Source organism: Carassius auratus, chromosome 44 (genome assembly GCF_003368295.1).
Source record: "Carassius auratus strain Wakin chromosome 44, ASM336829v1, whole genome shotgun sequence".
Classification (NCBI taxonomy): domain Eukaryota; kingdom Metazoa; phylum Chordata; class Actinopteri; order Cypriniformes; family Cyprinidae; genus Carassius; species Carassius auratus.
Window position 1 is genome coordinate 11,184,860 of NC_039286.1, and position 15,697 is coordinate 11,200,556.

At 40.0% G+C, this 15,697-nt stretch overlaps 3 protein-coding genes across 3 annotated transcripts; all 3 read left to right on the forward strand.

Annotated features, from left to right (window-relative positions):
• The first annotated feature begins 251 nt into the window (after nucleotides 1-251).
• On the forward strand, nucleotides 252-3,847 carry tatdn1 (TatD DNase domain containing 1). Its single transcript, XM_026232361.1, has 12 exons — nucleotides 252-388; nucleotides 536-601; nucleotides 793-842; nucleotides 917-980; nucleotides 1,280-1,420; nucleotides 2,214-2,256; nucleotides 2,325-2,410; nucleotides 2,496-2,536; nucleotides 2,961-3,037; nucleotides 3,115-3,185; nucleotides 3,404-3,530; nucleotides 3,617-3,847. The coding sequence occupies exons 1-12, from the start codon at nucleotides 310-312 to the stop codon at nucleotides 3,720-3,722; spliced, it is 951 nt and encodes a 316-aa protein (XP_026088146.1). The 5' UTR covers nucleotides 252-309; the 3' UTR covers nucleotides 3,723-3,847.
• A 977-nt stretch (nucleotides 3,848-4,824) lies between these two features.
• Nucleotides 4,825-8,917, forward strand: rnf139 (ring finger protein 139). Its single transcript, XM_026232362.1, has 2 exons — nucleotides 4,825-5,185; nucleotides 6,422-8,917. Exons 1-2 carry the CDS (start codon nucleotides 5,023-5,025, stop codon nucleotides 8,266-8,268), a joined length of 2,010 nt encoding a protein of 669 aa, XP_026088147.1. The 5' UTR covers nucleotides 4,825-5,022; the 3' UTR covers nucleotides 8,269-8,917.
• A 1,325-nt stretch (nucleotides 8,918-10,242) lies between these two features.
• Nucleotides 10,243-15,683, forward strand: tmem65 (transmembrane protein 65). The gene is made up of 7 exons (XM_026232367.1): nucleotides 10,243-10,829; nucleotides 12,309-12,353; nucleotides 12,462-12,529; nucleotides 12,656-12,710; nucleotides 13,526-13,568; nucleotides 13,640-13,745; nucleotides 14,037-15,683. Exons 1-7 carry the CDS (start codon nucleotides 10,616-10,618, stop codon nucleotides 14,163-14,165), a joined length of 660 nt encoding a protein of 219 aa, XP_026088152.1. The 5' UTR covers nucleotides 10,243-10,615; the 3' UTR covers nucleotides 14,166-15,683.
• Nucleotides 15,684-15,697: the final 14 nt, after the last annotated feature.

Consider the following 15,697-nt stretch of genomic DNA (forward strand, 5'->3'; position numbering starts at 1 on the left):
AATAAGTATAAATATGTGCCAGAATTCACAATAAACTGTAAATCCTTCTCCAGTAATAATCTAAGATGATTCTGATTGGTTCATCCTGAGCAGCGCTGAGAAAAGTCACAGAGACACGTGACAGCTGTCAACGAGAAATAGGCAGCTGGATGGCTTGAGCAAGAGTATTCGACTTTAAATCTTCTATTTAAAGTACTATGCTTGTATAATATTCAAATTCAGTCTAGAATTATTATTTATTTTAGACAACCGATCGACCGCTTCCGGGCCGCGAAGCCCCGCCCACTTCACCACGTGTTCTCTCTGTTTATGGACGCGGTGAGAAGCGCCTGCAGGTTTTATTTTTCTACTGCTGCAAAAATCAAAATGACAAACTTCAGATTCATAGGTGAGAGACGCTGTCGCTAACAGAACCTCATAATGTGATGATTTGATAAACGCGCGATTATGTACCATAGTAAACACTGAGCAGCAGATCTTACTATGGTACAGACAGAATCAGTCACGTTTACAGATGAATGATGTGTTTGTGCAGATATTGGCATTAATCTGACAGACCCGATGTTCAGAGGAGTTTACAGAGGAACTCAGAAACATGAAGGTAATGACAGCTCATTAGAATTCATAACACCCATTATTAGATCATTACAATAATCTACAATCAGTTTCTGAATATTCATGAGAAGTGCATGAAGAGAGTTTCTAATTGCAATTCAGTATTGTGATTCTATATGTGAGATATTTCCGAGTGTGTCAGGATATAAGTGTAGGGTGTATTCTCTCCATGGTCAGATGATTTTCCTCAGGTCATCGAGAGAGCGCTGAAGGTGGGCGTGCAGAAGGTCAGCTAAACACAGCTCATCATGCATAACTCACATGTGATGAGAGAGAGACTGATCCTGATGTTTCCTCACAGTTCATCATCACTGGAGGAAACCTGGAGGACAGCAGAGACGCGCTCAGACTCGCTCAGACTCGAGGTGCACATCCACACACAATCACTCCCACAATCAAGACATTTTTAAGCATTTCTCCATAATCAGATGTCAGATTTTCTAATATTGGTCCATTCACTGATAAATGGAATGATTCTAAAAAAAAGATTGATATCTGCCAATCTCTAAAAATAACCCTAGCCTATTTATATCAGAGATAATAAACAAATGCAGTTTGTTAACTTAAACATGCAACATAATGTGGTCATGTGACACATCTGTAACATGTTTTCTAATTGGTGCACTATAGATGTATTGATACATTAGTATCTGTTGTATGTCAGAGGAGTTCTTCAGTACAGTGGGCTGTCACCCGACGCGCTGCGCTGAGTTCGAGCAGGACTCGGATCAGTACCTGTCCTCTCTTCTGGATCTGAGCCTCAGTAACAGACAGAAGGTGATCGCTGTGGGAGAGTGTGGCCTCGGTAATAACACCATCACACCATCATCACATCACAACCTCATCTTCATCATCGCATTATGACCTCATCATCAGATCTGTGACAGTATCACATCATCATAACATCACATCAAATCATCATGACATCATCATCACATAATCATCATAACATTATCACATCATCACCACCATATCATCGTCATCATCATCACATCATGACAGTATCACATCTTCCTCACATCATAATAACATCACATCAAATCATCATATAATGACATCATCACATAATCATCATCATCACATTATGACCTCATCATCAGATTCATGACATTATCATATCATCATAACACAACATCAAATCATCATGACATCATCATCACATAATCATCATAACATTATCATATCATCTTCCTCACATCATCATAACATCACATCAAATCATCATGACATAATCATAACATAACCATAACATTATCACATTATCACCACCATATCATCACATCATGACAGTATCACATCTTCCTCTCATCATCATCATGAAATCATAATCATTGTATCATCAACACATGTTCCCCACATCATCACATCATGACATCACATAATCATCATAATCATCATAATATTATCACATCATCACATCCATATCAACATCAAAAAATCACATCAAATCATCATGACATCTTCTTCACCTCATCATCATCACATTATGACATCATCATAACATCACATCATGAAATCATCACATCATAACTATTGTATCATCACATCATGACTTCATCTTCGTCCTCACACTTGATCTCTGGTCTGACTCTTCACAGATTTCGACAGGCTGGAGTTTTGTCCCAGAGAAACGCAGCTCAGGTGAGTGTGTCACGGATTCAGCTGGTGATGTCTGAGTGGTTGTGTTCATCACGTGTGGTTCTCTCAAGGTACTTCGAGCGGCAGTTTGATCTGGCAGAAGAGACACGGTTACCCATGTTCCTCCACTGCAGGAACGCACACGCAGAGTTCCTGGGTGAGTCTCGTCTGGACGAGTGTGTGTGTGTGTGTGTGACAGTGTTCTGACATAAACACTGTGTGTGTGTGTGTTTCTCTCACAGACATCATGAAGAGGAACAGAGAGCGGTGTGTCGGTGGAGTGGTGAGTGTTTGTCGTTATGTTTATTTCTACAGCACTTTATTCAACACAGCAGCTTCACAGGAAAATAACAGTGTTAGAGGCCGTTCAAACAGGAAGTGTGTTTGTGTCTAAAAACATTTGTGATGTGTGTTTGAGTCATGATATCTCCAGATATATTCAGTGACTAAGCTATTCCTCTCCAGGCTCTTTTTTTAAGAAACAGGTTGTGATAACCTCTTAAATAAATGCTATACAGTTCAGGCTCTTTAGCCTCCTCTGATTGGTCCAGTGTTGTGGTGCTGATGTTGATGAGCGGGCTGCATGTAAAAGTCACAAGCCTCTTAATGTTGCAAAATTCATCAATTATGGAAATAATCTAAAAGACAGGAGTGTAATTCTTCATCTATCTTTTGTCCCGATCTGTGTTTCCTCCTGTGTGTGTCAGGTTCACTCGTTCGACGGCTCTCAGCAGGACGCGGCGGCTCTGGTTGATCTGGATCTGTACATCGGTATCAACGGCTGGTGAGATCCACTGAAGGCTAAATGATGTTTGTCTCTGGATTCGTTCATCAGTGACTCTTTCTGTTTCTGTTTCTCAGCTCCTTGAAAACAGCAGAGAATCTGGAGGTGATGAAGTCCATCCCGACCGACAGACTGATGATCGAAACAGGTTCACATTAACACTCACAAATCAGCTGTGTTCTGTGTGAATCTGTGTTAAAGTGTAATGTATTTCTGTGATGCTCCGCTGTATTTTCAGCATCATTCCTCCAGTCTTCAGTGTCACATGATCTTCAGAAATCAGAATAATATGATGATCTTAATCTTAATCTGTTGCTTGACTCTTCATATTTACGGAGAGAGCTCAGTAACATCTTGTTTCTGCAGATGCTCCGTGGTGCAGCATTAAAAACACTCACGCCGGAGCCAAACGGATCAAAACCACGTTCCCCACCAAGAAGAAGTGGGAGAAGGGACACTGTGTGAAGGACAGGAACGAGCCGTGCCACATCATGTGAGTGTGTGTGTGTGTGTGTGTGTGTGTGTGTGAGTGAGTGTGTGTGTGTGTGTTTCTGATAGCGGAGGTGTGTTTGATTACAGACAGGTGCTGGAGGTGATGGCTGCCGTCAGGGAAGAAGATCCACTGGACCTCGCTGAAACCATCTACAACAACACCTCGAGGCTGTTCTTCAAACACACTTCATGAGGACGACTGCTGCTTTCACACGCTTGTGTACAATAAATGTGACGAGAGACAAGTGTACTGTTCTGGCTTATTATTGGTATTACAACCACTTGTGTTCATTAAAAATAAAGCTGAAATTATATCTACAGGTATATATTACATGAAAAACTTGTTGACATGTTGCACTTGCAAATGAAATAAGTTGAAGTTGAAGACCTAAAATGAGGAGAGCCAGCCCTGCAGAAAATAAACAAATTACTTAATGAAACCAATTATGAAAAATTCATTAACTATTTTGATTAAATTCAGTCCTAAATTAATTTTACATATTTTTTCTGCATTGTATTCTTTAATTTTTTTGTTTATTTTAAATTAAAAAAATATTATTTATGCATTCATTATATTAATTTAAACTGGAAATAAAACTAAAAACAAATTGAAATTAAACTGTATTAAATCTAAATATTAAAAAATACAATGAAGCACATAAAGGCACAAAACTAAATTTAAAAAAGTAAAATTAAACATTAAAATCTAAAAATAAAATACGATTCAAAACATTAAAAAAAGTTTATTTGTAAGTATTCATTTTTAGATCATAGCAATAATAATAAACATTAATTCATGCATATCATTTTTAAAATGCGTTTTAACCTGACATGCATTTTTCAGCTTTACATTTAAAATAGAAAAAATATTACAGATTTATTTTTAGCTTTTATTTGTATTTATTTAAAGAGTGTGGTGCGGGATCTACATGCAATTAATGCTTAACATTTTCATAGTAACATTTTATTTATTTTTTATTTTTTTTGTCTTTAGCGACCCTGAGTTATATAAATAGCCTACACTTTTATAACAATTAATAAAAGCTGTAAATGTTTTATAATTATTGTTTAGTTGCTACTGATATTATAAATAAATTGAAAATGCATTTTAAATTGTATTGATATATTTTTTAAATGTCTGTCATTATTAAAAATAAGTATCAGTAAATATAAAATATAACGTAACGGTTATTTTTAAAAAAAAATTTTTTTTTTACTAAAGCTAGATATAAATTAGTAATAAACATAAGATATACAAATATATAAATATTTGCATAAAAATTGCAGTATTAATACAATAGTCGTGTGGATACTAAACCCGAGTCAGTTCTGTGGTGTAGTATTCTGTATTCTGCGCATGTGCGTTGTCACTTCCGCGTTCCTCACGTAGCAACAGCAGCAGAGCCAAAATGGCGACCGGCGGAGATCCTGTGTGACACCGAACCGAGTCCCAACACCGAACCCCGCGGTTTCCGGACACCGGCATCAGCGCCATGGCCTCCGCTAACGGGCGGCTGGGTCAGCACGTCCTGGCAGTGCTGGATGTAGTTCTGCGGGTCCCGAGCGTCTTTATAATCGACGCCCTATTCAACTCGTACTCCGACCCCGGTACCGGATGGACCGGAGCCACCGGGAGAGTGTTAATCCGTGCGCTGGGTGAGTACGGGCTCTCCGCTGTGACTCGGGGTCGGCTCGGCCGTCAATGCTCGTGTGTACTCGTGTGTACTGAGAGATAATGAGCTTATATCGGTGAAGCGGGCCTGAACGGAACCGAATCTGCTCTTATATCACGGTTTGATCTCCGTGTGTTTGTGAGAGAAACCGGACTGTCAGATCTTCGGTCACCCATATGACGCAATGCTCTCTAATCGGGTTCATTCAGTTTGACAGCACAAACTGTCACACAGAGATAACATCTCAGCAGAACTCACACTAGTTAGGCTACTTCACTATTTAGGGTACAGATGTTCACTCCTAGATCTCATTATACCTCTCCAGCTGATTGATCACAGCATAGGTTTAATTAAATGTTGTATAAATATTAAATTGAGGCATTATATAATTAAGTATGTGCTATTTTGCATATGTTTCCAGAAACACAAATCGTGTAATTGAAATCTACAGGCGTGTAGATTTTTTTGTGATCGCTACAGAATAAAAAATTTAAAAAGGTAATTGCGAGTTTTTATCCCACAGTTTAAATGTGAATTCTGAGTTTATATTGCGCAGTTATGTTCATAGCGCAGTTTTGCACTATTTTTATTACCACCTCAGAAAAAACAAAAATGTAATTGTGAATTTCTATTCTACACTTCGTAGTTTTTCTCACAATTCCAAGTTTATATCGTAATTTTGATTTTTGTTTGTTTCCAGCACATAATGAAAAAATGTAAAAAGGAATTTGCGAATTTTTATCCCATGTCATATTTTTTTTTCGCAATTCCAAATTTATATATCGCAATTCAAATTTGTTTCTTTTCACCACACAAATGTAATCATTAAAAAGGTAATTGCGACTTTTTATCCCACACTTCATACTTTTCTCGCAATTCCAAGTTCAAAGATAAAGGATAATGAAAAATATTTATAAAAACTTTAATAGTATATACATTTTACCAAAATGTGGTAGGTCACATTAGCGAAATTTCACAAAAAAAAGGTTATTAGTTAGCACATCTTCCAAACTAAGCTTTATATTAGTAAAAATTGGTAAAAAATTCCGACATCTGTATGCGGAAAGTTCCTACTGAAATAACAGCATTTCACCAGCAGAATATTCCCAGGTAAAAAGTACATATGAAACAATATTTCCTGCTGAATTGAGTTTGTTGTGTAATGCATGCTGCTGTATTGTTGCGATGCGAACGCTGATTTTCATCCTCTCATTTCCAGGTATTCTGGTTTCCAGTGTGGTTCTGGTGCTTTCTCAGAAGTCCCTGTTCAAGTTCTACACTCTGTTCGTGGCCGTTCTGCTGGGCACAGCTTCAGTCCTCATCAACTACTACGGCACATCTCACATTGACTTCTACAGCGCGTATAACCGAGCGGCGCTGGGCTTCGGGCTGCTGCCGCGCAGTGGAGCCACACTGTGGCTGGGCCTGGCGCTGCTGCAGCTGCTGCTGGGACTGGGCTACGTGGCTCTTCTGAACGTGCAGTCGCTCTGCGCCGCGCTGCTGGTGCTGGACATCATGGCTCCGCTGTGCGGGCTGATGCTGGAGCTCCCGGCGCACATGCGTCAGGCGCTAGCGCTAGCGTCAGGGGCAGTTCTCGCTGCACACGCGGCCGTTAATCTTCTGTGGAAGCTCAAGTGGTTCTACTACTCGTGCCGTTATGTCTATCTACTCCTGCGCCACATGTACCGCATCTACGGCCTGCAGCTGCTGCTGGAGGACACCTGGAAACGTATTCGCTTCCCCGACATCCTGCGCGTCTTCTGGCTAACGCGCATGACGGCGCAAGCTATCATCCTAGTGTACGTAGTGCGCGTGGTCCGCTCAGAAAGCGGCCTGCAGCTCGGTTGGGACTTGTTTTGGGACTTAACCAGCAACTTGATCATCAGCGGCTGCGATTCGACGCTCACCGTGTTGGGTATGAGCGCAGTTATCTCGTCACTCGCGCATTACTTGGGACTTAGCATCTTAGCATTCATCGGCTCAACCGAGGAGGAAGATAAGCGACTGGGGTTTGTTGCACCTGTGCTGTTCTTCATCCTAGCCTTGCAGACGGGACTAAGTGGACTGGATCCTGAGGAGCGACTGATCCGGCTTAGCCGGAATATGTGCCTTCTGCTAACGGCAATTCTACATTTTATCCATGGAATGACAGATCCGGTGCTCATGTCGCTAAGTGCTTCACACGTCTCCTCAGTGCGCAGACATGTTCCCGTCCTGCTGGTGTCGCTAGCCCTGTTTGCGCTGCCCATCCTGCTCAGTTACATTCTGTGGCATCACTACGTGCTAAACACGTGGCTCTTCGCCGTCACCGCGTTCTGCGTGGAGCTCTGTCTCAAAGTCCTCGTCTCGCTCACCGTCTACGCTCTGTTCATGATCGACGGCTTCTACAATGTGCTCTGGGAGAAGCTGGACGACTACGTTTACTACGTGCGCTCCACCGGCAACGTCATCGAGTTCGTCTTCGGCGTAATCATGTTCGGAAACGGCGCGTATACGATGATGTTCGAGTCTGGAAGTAAGATCCGCGCTTGCATGATGTGCCTGCACGCGTATTTCAACATCTACCTGCAGGCGAGGAACGGCTGGAAGACGTTTATCAATCGTCGCACCGCCGTCAAGAAGATCAACTCGCTCCCGGAGGTCAAAGGTGCACAGCTGAGGGAGATCGAGGATGTTTGCGCGATCTGCTATCAGGAGTTCACCACGTCTGCGCGCATTACTCCGTGCCACCACTATTTCCACGCACTGTGTTTGCGCAAGTGGCTGTACATTCAAGACACGTGTCCCATGTGCCACCAGCGTGTCTACATCGAGGACGACGGGAACGAGCACACTACGTTCTCTAACAACAACGGATACGCCGCGCAGGGACAGGAGAGGGCGGAGTTTGAGGAGGAGGAGGAGGGCGGGGCTAATGCAGATATGGCTGCCGGAGGGGCGGAGCCTGAGAACGATCTTCTGGAGGACAACGACAGCATCGAGTACGACGAGGAGGAGTGGGGGACTCATCCGGGCGCGACGCTCGTAGAAGAAGAGTACATTAACGACGACACGGACTCCAACTGAAGCAGCGCAGATACTTAAATAAATAAAAAAAAAGTTTTTTTGCGAGATCAGGGACGTTATGCTTTTTAATTTTTTTTGTGTTCTTATAAAAGGGCTGATCTTGTGTTTTTCCTGATCATGTCTGGCTGAACGATAAAGAGTGACGTGCTACTGTAATCGCAGTATACCTCGATATGATCACTACTGGTCTCTTGAGTGACCTCTCTTATAGTTGTGTACATTATTGTACATGTAATAAAAGATTGATACACTGACGTTTGACAGTTGTCCACTGGAGAAAGCTGAATCAGCTGTTAATCTCAGTTTGACTGATCTATATTACGCTCTCCAGCAACATCCTTCAGCTCTCCTCAGTATCTGATAGTATCATACGGTGTTGCTCTTTAACCTGCCAGGCACATTTTACAATGCAATTAACACGTTTCAACAAAACACAGCATTTGGTTTTTCTGATTTCTTGTGTTTTTGTTGGATGCAGTAACTCCATGATCAGATGTGTGTTTGATTTCAGGTTAAACTGTTGATTTGCCAAGAGGACTGATGTAAATAAATCACCTGCTTTAGTTCTTTTGTAAATAAAATGATTAAGATAAAGTTCTATGTTCGAAGTGATCTGGAACTTTGCACTTGATTATATTTTTTGAAATTCTTTGTTGTTGTTCGTTTCTTCACAGGTTTTTAAATGTCATTCAGCTATCATTATGTTTAATTCACTTAAACCTGAATCTTTAGATGCATTAGAAGACTGACCACATGGAGCAATTTTAAAATCAATGGGTCTCATTCATGAAACATTCGTAAATATACGAGTAAATATCTGAGTGATTTGCGCGTAAAGAGAACTTCCCGAAAACTCTTCTCCTGATTCACAAAAACTTCGTAAACATCAGATGTGATAGTGAAATGTGTGTGTGTGTTAATGAATTCCAATCAGTCGTAAATGGGACGCGCGTGCACGCTCACTCTCAATTACCATAAATCCCGCCCATTAAATCCGACTGACAACTATATATGAGCATCATATTATGACACCAAACGAAGGATTTCAACATGTCTTCTCAAAAGCGACTGAAAAAGAAACATTTCTCATCTGCAGAAATTGAAGTTTTATTATCAGAAGTTCATTCAAAATGCCACATTTTATTTTCAAGCGTACTAGTGGCGTATCAGGTCCTAAAAAAGGAAGTTTGGCAGCATATTACAGATCCTATTACTGGCTCTCATAATAAAAGTTAAAAGAAAAATCGTATGTAATTAATATATATATATATATATATATTTTTCAAAATGCTGTGCAAATATGTACCCGATTAAGGTGAATTAAAATGCAGCCGTATTAATGAGCAAAACATTCAGAAGTTAAACGCACTATTTACGCGTGGCTGGGAGCAGGTGTAGATTTCTTTCGTACCAACTAACATTTGGAAAATACGAACGTTTTAATGAATCCGAAAATTTACGCCAAAACCACTTTACACGCGATTTACACAAAAATTCGTTCTGCTCGTGTTTCGTGAATGAGACCCATTATGTGTAAAATATCTTTAATGGGCAGGATTAATGTTTATATGCAGACAGATGTCAAATTCTGTGACTTACTGATATTCAGCTGTTGTTAAAAATCAATGATGACATATTCATGTTAATATACAATTTACAACCACACTCAGATCTTTCATAATTCTGTTCACTCGTCAGTTTTCTATGGAAGCCCATTTCAGCCAGTTAAGAAGAAAAAAATATGCTTTGGTAAATCAAAATTATGCCTTTAAAGTAATTATTACAAGATTTTAAAGTAATAATTAAGACAAAAAAATAATCTATGAGATAAAAATGTATTAACTGTATCATAACTTTTATAGTTTGGACTTTTCATCTCATAACTATGACCTGCCAAAGAATGATTCGTTTTTTATTACGTGGCTGAATCGAGCTTCCGTAGTTTTCTGAATCTAGCCTCGTCATCGACACCATTTCCCATGAAGCATCTGCGGTGCGGGACTACATTTCCCATCATGCAATGTGACCGTGCGTCAGCGCGTGTGGAAAGTCTCACGTGTTTTTGAACACAACAATGAATCATAACGCTAAAAACATCGTGTAAGAGGAATCCACTGCGTTTCTTACGCTGGGAGTGGAAAGGCATGTGCACCCGGATCGGGTTATTCTGGTTCGGACACGATTGTCTGCTTAGTCAGCGAAGTGATTGCGGTTTTCACCCCTCACACACACCGGACAGTGTGAGCGCACGAGAGGCGCGGCTCCTATCCTCGCGCTGTAGCGTCCCGGGCGGCTCGTTCATGTGAAACAGGGCGTGTTCCGGTCAACAGTGAGTCTCTGCTCTGCGATGATCCGGCTGGCTGTGTTGCGCTCGCTCGTGGCCCGTCACACGCCGGGTCCGGGTCACCTACACGCCCGGTTCCTCGGGACACACCGACGCAACATCAACCCGGAGCAGCTGGAGCTCCCGAGTCAGGCGCGCGAGTTCGTGTACAGCCTGAGCCCGGTGACCCGGAGCTGCTTACTGAAGGAGCTGCAGAGCTTCGAGTCCAAGACTCAAGGTACTGTACTGTAGTCTAGCGACAGAACCCGGGTCAACCGGGCTGACCTCCACCCTCACCCCTTTCAGACCCTTTCAAACAGATTAAAGTGCAGAAGAGTAATAAAGATCGACACTTAACTATAATTTCTCTTTAGTTATCCTTAGTTAAGACATGGGATACTCCTCCCTAAAATAAACCTTTTTTCGTTAATCACTTTCCCTCATGTCCTTCCAAATATGTAAAAGATCTGTTTGTCTTCGGAACACAATTTACACGTGTGTGTGTGTGTGTGTGTGTGTGTGTGTGTGTGTGTGTGTGTGTGTGTGTGTATGAGAGACAGAGAGGGAGAACCATGATCACCTTTCATACATAAATACTTTTCTTTTCTTTCTTTTTTTTTTACAATATTGTCATATTTTTATGTTTTTATATATATATATATATATATATATATATATATATATATATATGATGACTATTAATGTATAATAGTGTATAATATTGCTTTATTAATATATCAATTATAAGATTATAATTAATAAAAAAAAAATTCAATATTTTATGTAGCTTATTTTTACATTTTATATTATAGGATATTTTTATTTTTATCACATTACATTATCACCTTTCACATAGAATATCATTTATTTACTATTATAGTTTGTCTTAATATATTTTATTTTCATTCGAGTTAAAAGGTTTTTGTTTTGTTCTGTTTTTTTGTTGTCGTTTTTTTAATTTTTAATGTGCATTCAAACTAAATGAAAGTGAGAAATTTTGCATTGTCACAGCCAAAATAAATACGTTTTTTTTTTGTTAATTTTTTTTTTTAAGTGCTGAAAATGTTGTAGTTGATTGAGATCTGAACGGTCTCTTGATGTATGTAATAACAGCAGTGTCAGGAAGCTGCTGTTGCTATGGTGACGTGAGTCATGTGACTGACCGTCCCTCATGCACTCATCAGTTTCCCCTGTGTGTGTGTTTGGGATCCTGTTCTTCTTCTTCTTCTGTGTTGAGTATAAACTCGACTCGTGCTCTATCTCCTGCAGCATCTCTGCTGATTCACTTCCTGTACACTAGAGCAGTGTGTATAATCAGACTCAAGATCGTAACGTCAGAGGTGAGGGTGTGACCTTTGACCTCCGTGACCTCTCATGAACTACTGGAGCTCATCTGGAGCTCTGGATATGTGACTGCAGGTTTATCATAGTGTAACATCTACATCATGAGTTTCTGTGAAGCTGCTTTGTGTTTGTTTAGCGTTTATGTAATGCTTCTATTATTCCACCTCAGTTGAAGATGCTGACATGGCAATAACATTAAATAACTATTCTTAAGTAAAAAAGAATAGGTAAGTAAAATGGAAGTAAAACACATTCTTGTTTTTATTTTATTTAATGAAAATGTTTCCTCACTGCTAGTTGGTGTCTTCTATATTAGCGCAGCATCACATAACGGCTGTGTGTGTGTGTGTGTGTGTGTGTGTGTGTGTTTCAGACTCGGAGGAATCGTCTCCGCTGACGGCCGCTCAGTTCAGATACAGTGAGTCTCTCTCGCTCTCTCTCTCTCTCTCTCTCTCTCTCTCTCTCTCTCCGCTCTCTTCACTCGTTCACTGATTGTTCTCTCAGCTCTGGATCTTCTTCTTTCTAGTTCTCCTGCACAACGCCATTCCCTTCATCGGCTTCGGCTTCCTGGATAACGCCATCATGATCGCCGCCGTGAGTCACACACACACACATCAGCTCTAGAGAGTGGAGTCCTGGAGTCATGTTCTTGTTTTAGATGTTCATTTATTCAAAAGCTCTGTGTTTGTCTCTGTGACGCATGTGATGCTGTTTTTTAAGGGCACTCAGATCGAACTGTCCATCGGATTGACACTGGGAATATCCACCATGGCAGGTATACACACACACACACTCGCACAAACACTAACACACACACACACACACACACACACACACAGAGACACACACACACACACACTCAAACACACCCTCTCACACACACACATTTATTCAGGTGACTGTGGGTGAATCTCATGAAACCGGTTTAAAACATGTCATGCCAAAACAGAAGACAAGTTCTTATTTAAAATAAAACCAAAAAACTTTTCAAGTCCATGATTCCATTTTTTTAATTTTTAATCTAATTAATTTTGATTTAGTTTTTACATTCAGTTATTTGTATTTATTTTACATAAAACCTCTAATCTTTTTTGGAAACATTTTGTTGTTCTTGTTTCAAATATTACTTTTAGTAATTATTATTTTGGGTTGTTTATTATTTTTTGTTTTTATTTTAATGTTATGCATCTGTATTAAAATTTAATTCAGTTAAAGTTTATAATCTATTTGTTAGTAAGCATTTAATTTTAATTGTATTTATTTAATGAATAACTTTTCATAACTCAAGAGCTCCAGTTTGTGAAACCCTGATCTGATGTCATCTCATATAAATCTGAAGAATTGATACTTTATCTGTTGTACTGATTTTAAATTAAATGTAAATATGTCTGGACATGTTATATTATTGCTGATTTTGGGGCTTGGTGTAAGTCATTAGTGCTTTAATTGTTGTGTAATGGGAGAGTAACACAGCAGGAAGAGGAAGTGTTTACAGAGATCTGGTTCTGCTGAGATACAGTAGTGTGTGTGTGTGTGTGTGTGTGTGTGTGTGTGTGTGTGTGTGTGTGTGTGTGTGTGTGTGTGTTTCAGCCGCGGCTCTGGGGAACCTGGTGTCTGATCTGGCTGGACTCGGGTGAGCAGCTTCACTGAGTGTGTGTGTGTGTGTGTGTGTGTGTGTGTGTGTTAGTAACGCTGTGTGTGTAGTTTAGCAGGTTACGTGGAGGCTCTGGCTACACGCTTGGGGATGCAGATTCCTGATCTCACACCCAAACAAGTGGATATGTGGCAGACCAGAGTCACCTCACACATGGTGAGACACTCGTGTGTGTGTGTGTGTGTGTGTGTGTGTGTGTGCCCACATGAGTTTGCATGCACATGTGAGTCAGCATTTTCTTATAAGTGTGCACACATGAGTTTGTGTGTGTGTGTGTGTGTGTGTGTGTGTGTGTGTGTGAGAATTTGCGTGTGTTTGTGAGCTTCGGTAGTGTGTGTGTGTTAGTTTGTGTTTTCCTGTGTGTGTGTGTGTGTGTTCACTTTGTTAATCTGAATTTAAGCAGTTTCTTAATCTCCTGTGTGTGTGTGTGTGTGTGTGTGTGTTCAGGGTAAAGCCATCGGCATCACTATCGGATGCATTCTGGGAATGTTTCCGTTGCTCTTCTTAAGCGATGATGATGATGATGATGAGGAGGAGAAGAAGAAGACGATAAAGAATCATCCAAACTCTAAATGACAGGCTTTCTATCTGCATGACAACATTTATATCGACAGAATGAAGAAATCAAGCAAAAGAACGAATGCTGACGCGTTAACATCATCACCAGAGTAATGAAAACATGTTTAGAGAGTAGCTGGTTACTCTAGAGATGAGCACGAGTTGAGTTTCTCTTCATCAACACTATTTCACAGGTCTGTTCACAGCACGAACGATAACTCTAACGATTGATTCATTACTGTATTTGTCGGACTATAAGTCGCACCTGAGTATAAGTCGCATCAGTCCAAAAATACGTCATGACGAGGAAAAAAACATATATAAGTCGCATTTATTTAAAACCAAGAACCAAGAGAAAACATTACCGTCTCCAGCCGAGAGAAGGAGAATTAACTAGCACTGAGCAGCACAGAGCGCCCTCTGCCGGCTGGAGACGGTAATGTTTTCTCCCGGTTCATGTCAAATTAATTTTGCTAAATAAGTCGCACCTGACTATAAGTCGCAGGACCAGCCAAACTATGAGAAGAAGTGCGACTTACACTCCGGAAAATACGTTACTTATAATGATCTCTCCACACTACGATGATAACGACAGAGGAACGATAGGATCCTTGCTTTAGTCCAGACTGGTTCAAACAGGAATATCATTCTGTTCTCCTCTGATCGTGTCAGTGCTGTTTAATCTATATTACTGAATATTAATAGTCTTATAAACCTGAAGACTGTTGTAGTTATTATTCTCGGTGTGAACGGGCCTCTGTGGTTTGTCTTCACTGATATTTCGTCTGGTTTGCTGTTTCTTCAGATTCTAGCAGCATGTTTCTCTGCGAAGCGTGAAGAATGAAGTGTGTTTTAGTTTAGTCTGAAGTGAATAACTCTCATCTCTGCCAAACCTGGGTCAAACTGGAAGCAAGGGTTAAGAACATTTACTGGAGATTGTATCTTTGCAACATCATGAAACCAAATATATCACATATCAATATGATTTAAACTGGAAGTAGATTTATCCTGAACAGCACAAACTGTGTGTTAGCGTATGCTAATTACTGGACACTATGCATTCTAATAAATATTCATGTATATGTAATTATCGCACAGCTGGACATGTAGTCTACCTTACAATATTTCAGATTCTGATTATTTTTGTGAGACTACATGGAATATTTGTACTTTTATAAATTAGTTTGTCACTGCACAGAACTATTGTAGTGAACCGTGCACAGAATATTAGATTTGCTCAAAGATATTGATTAATGTTATTTGTGAACGTGCTCTAAATGTCATGTTGTGTCACTTTGATTTGAATTCATATTTGTTGATTTGGTTTCAGTCATTCGATCCAGATTCCAGTTATATCAGAGAGTTACAGGAAACACTTCACAATAATGTTTACATGAACTAACAATGAAAAATACTTCTTAAGCATTTAGACTTTATTGTGAAGTGTTACCAAAGTATGAAATGGAATAACATCCCCTAAAGTTTTCACACTGCAACTGATTTTAATAAAATGCTTTTATTGACAATATAAAAATCCCACTGCATTATTG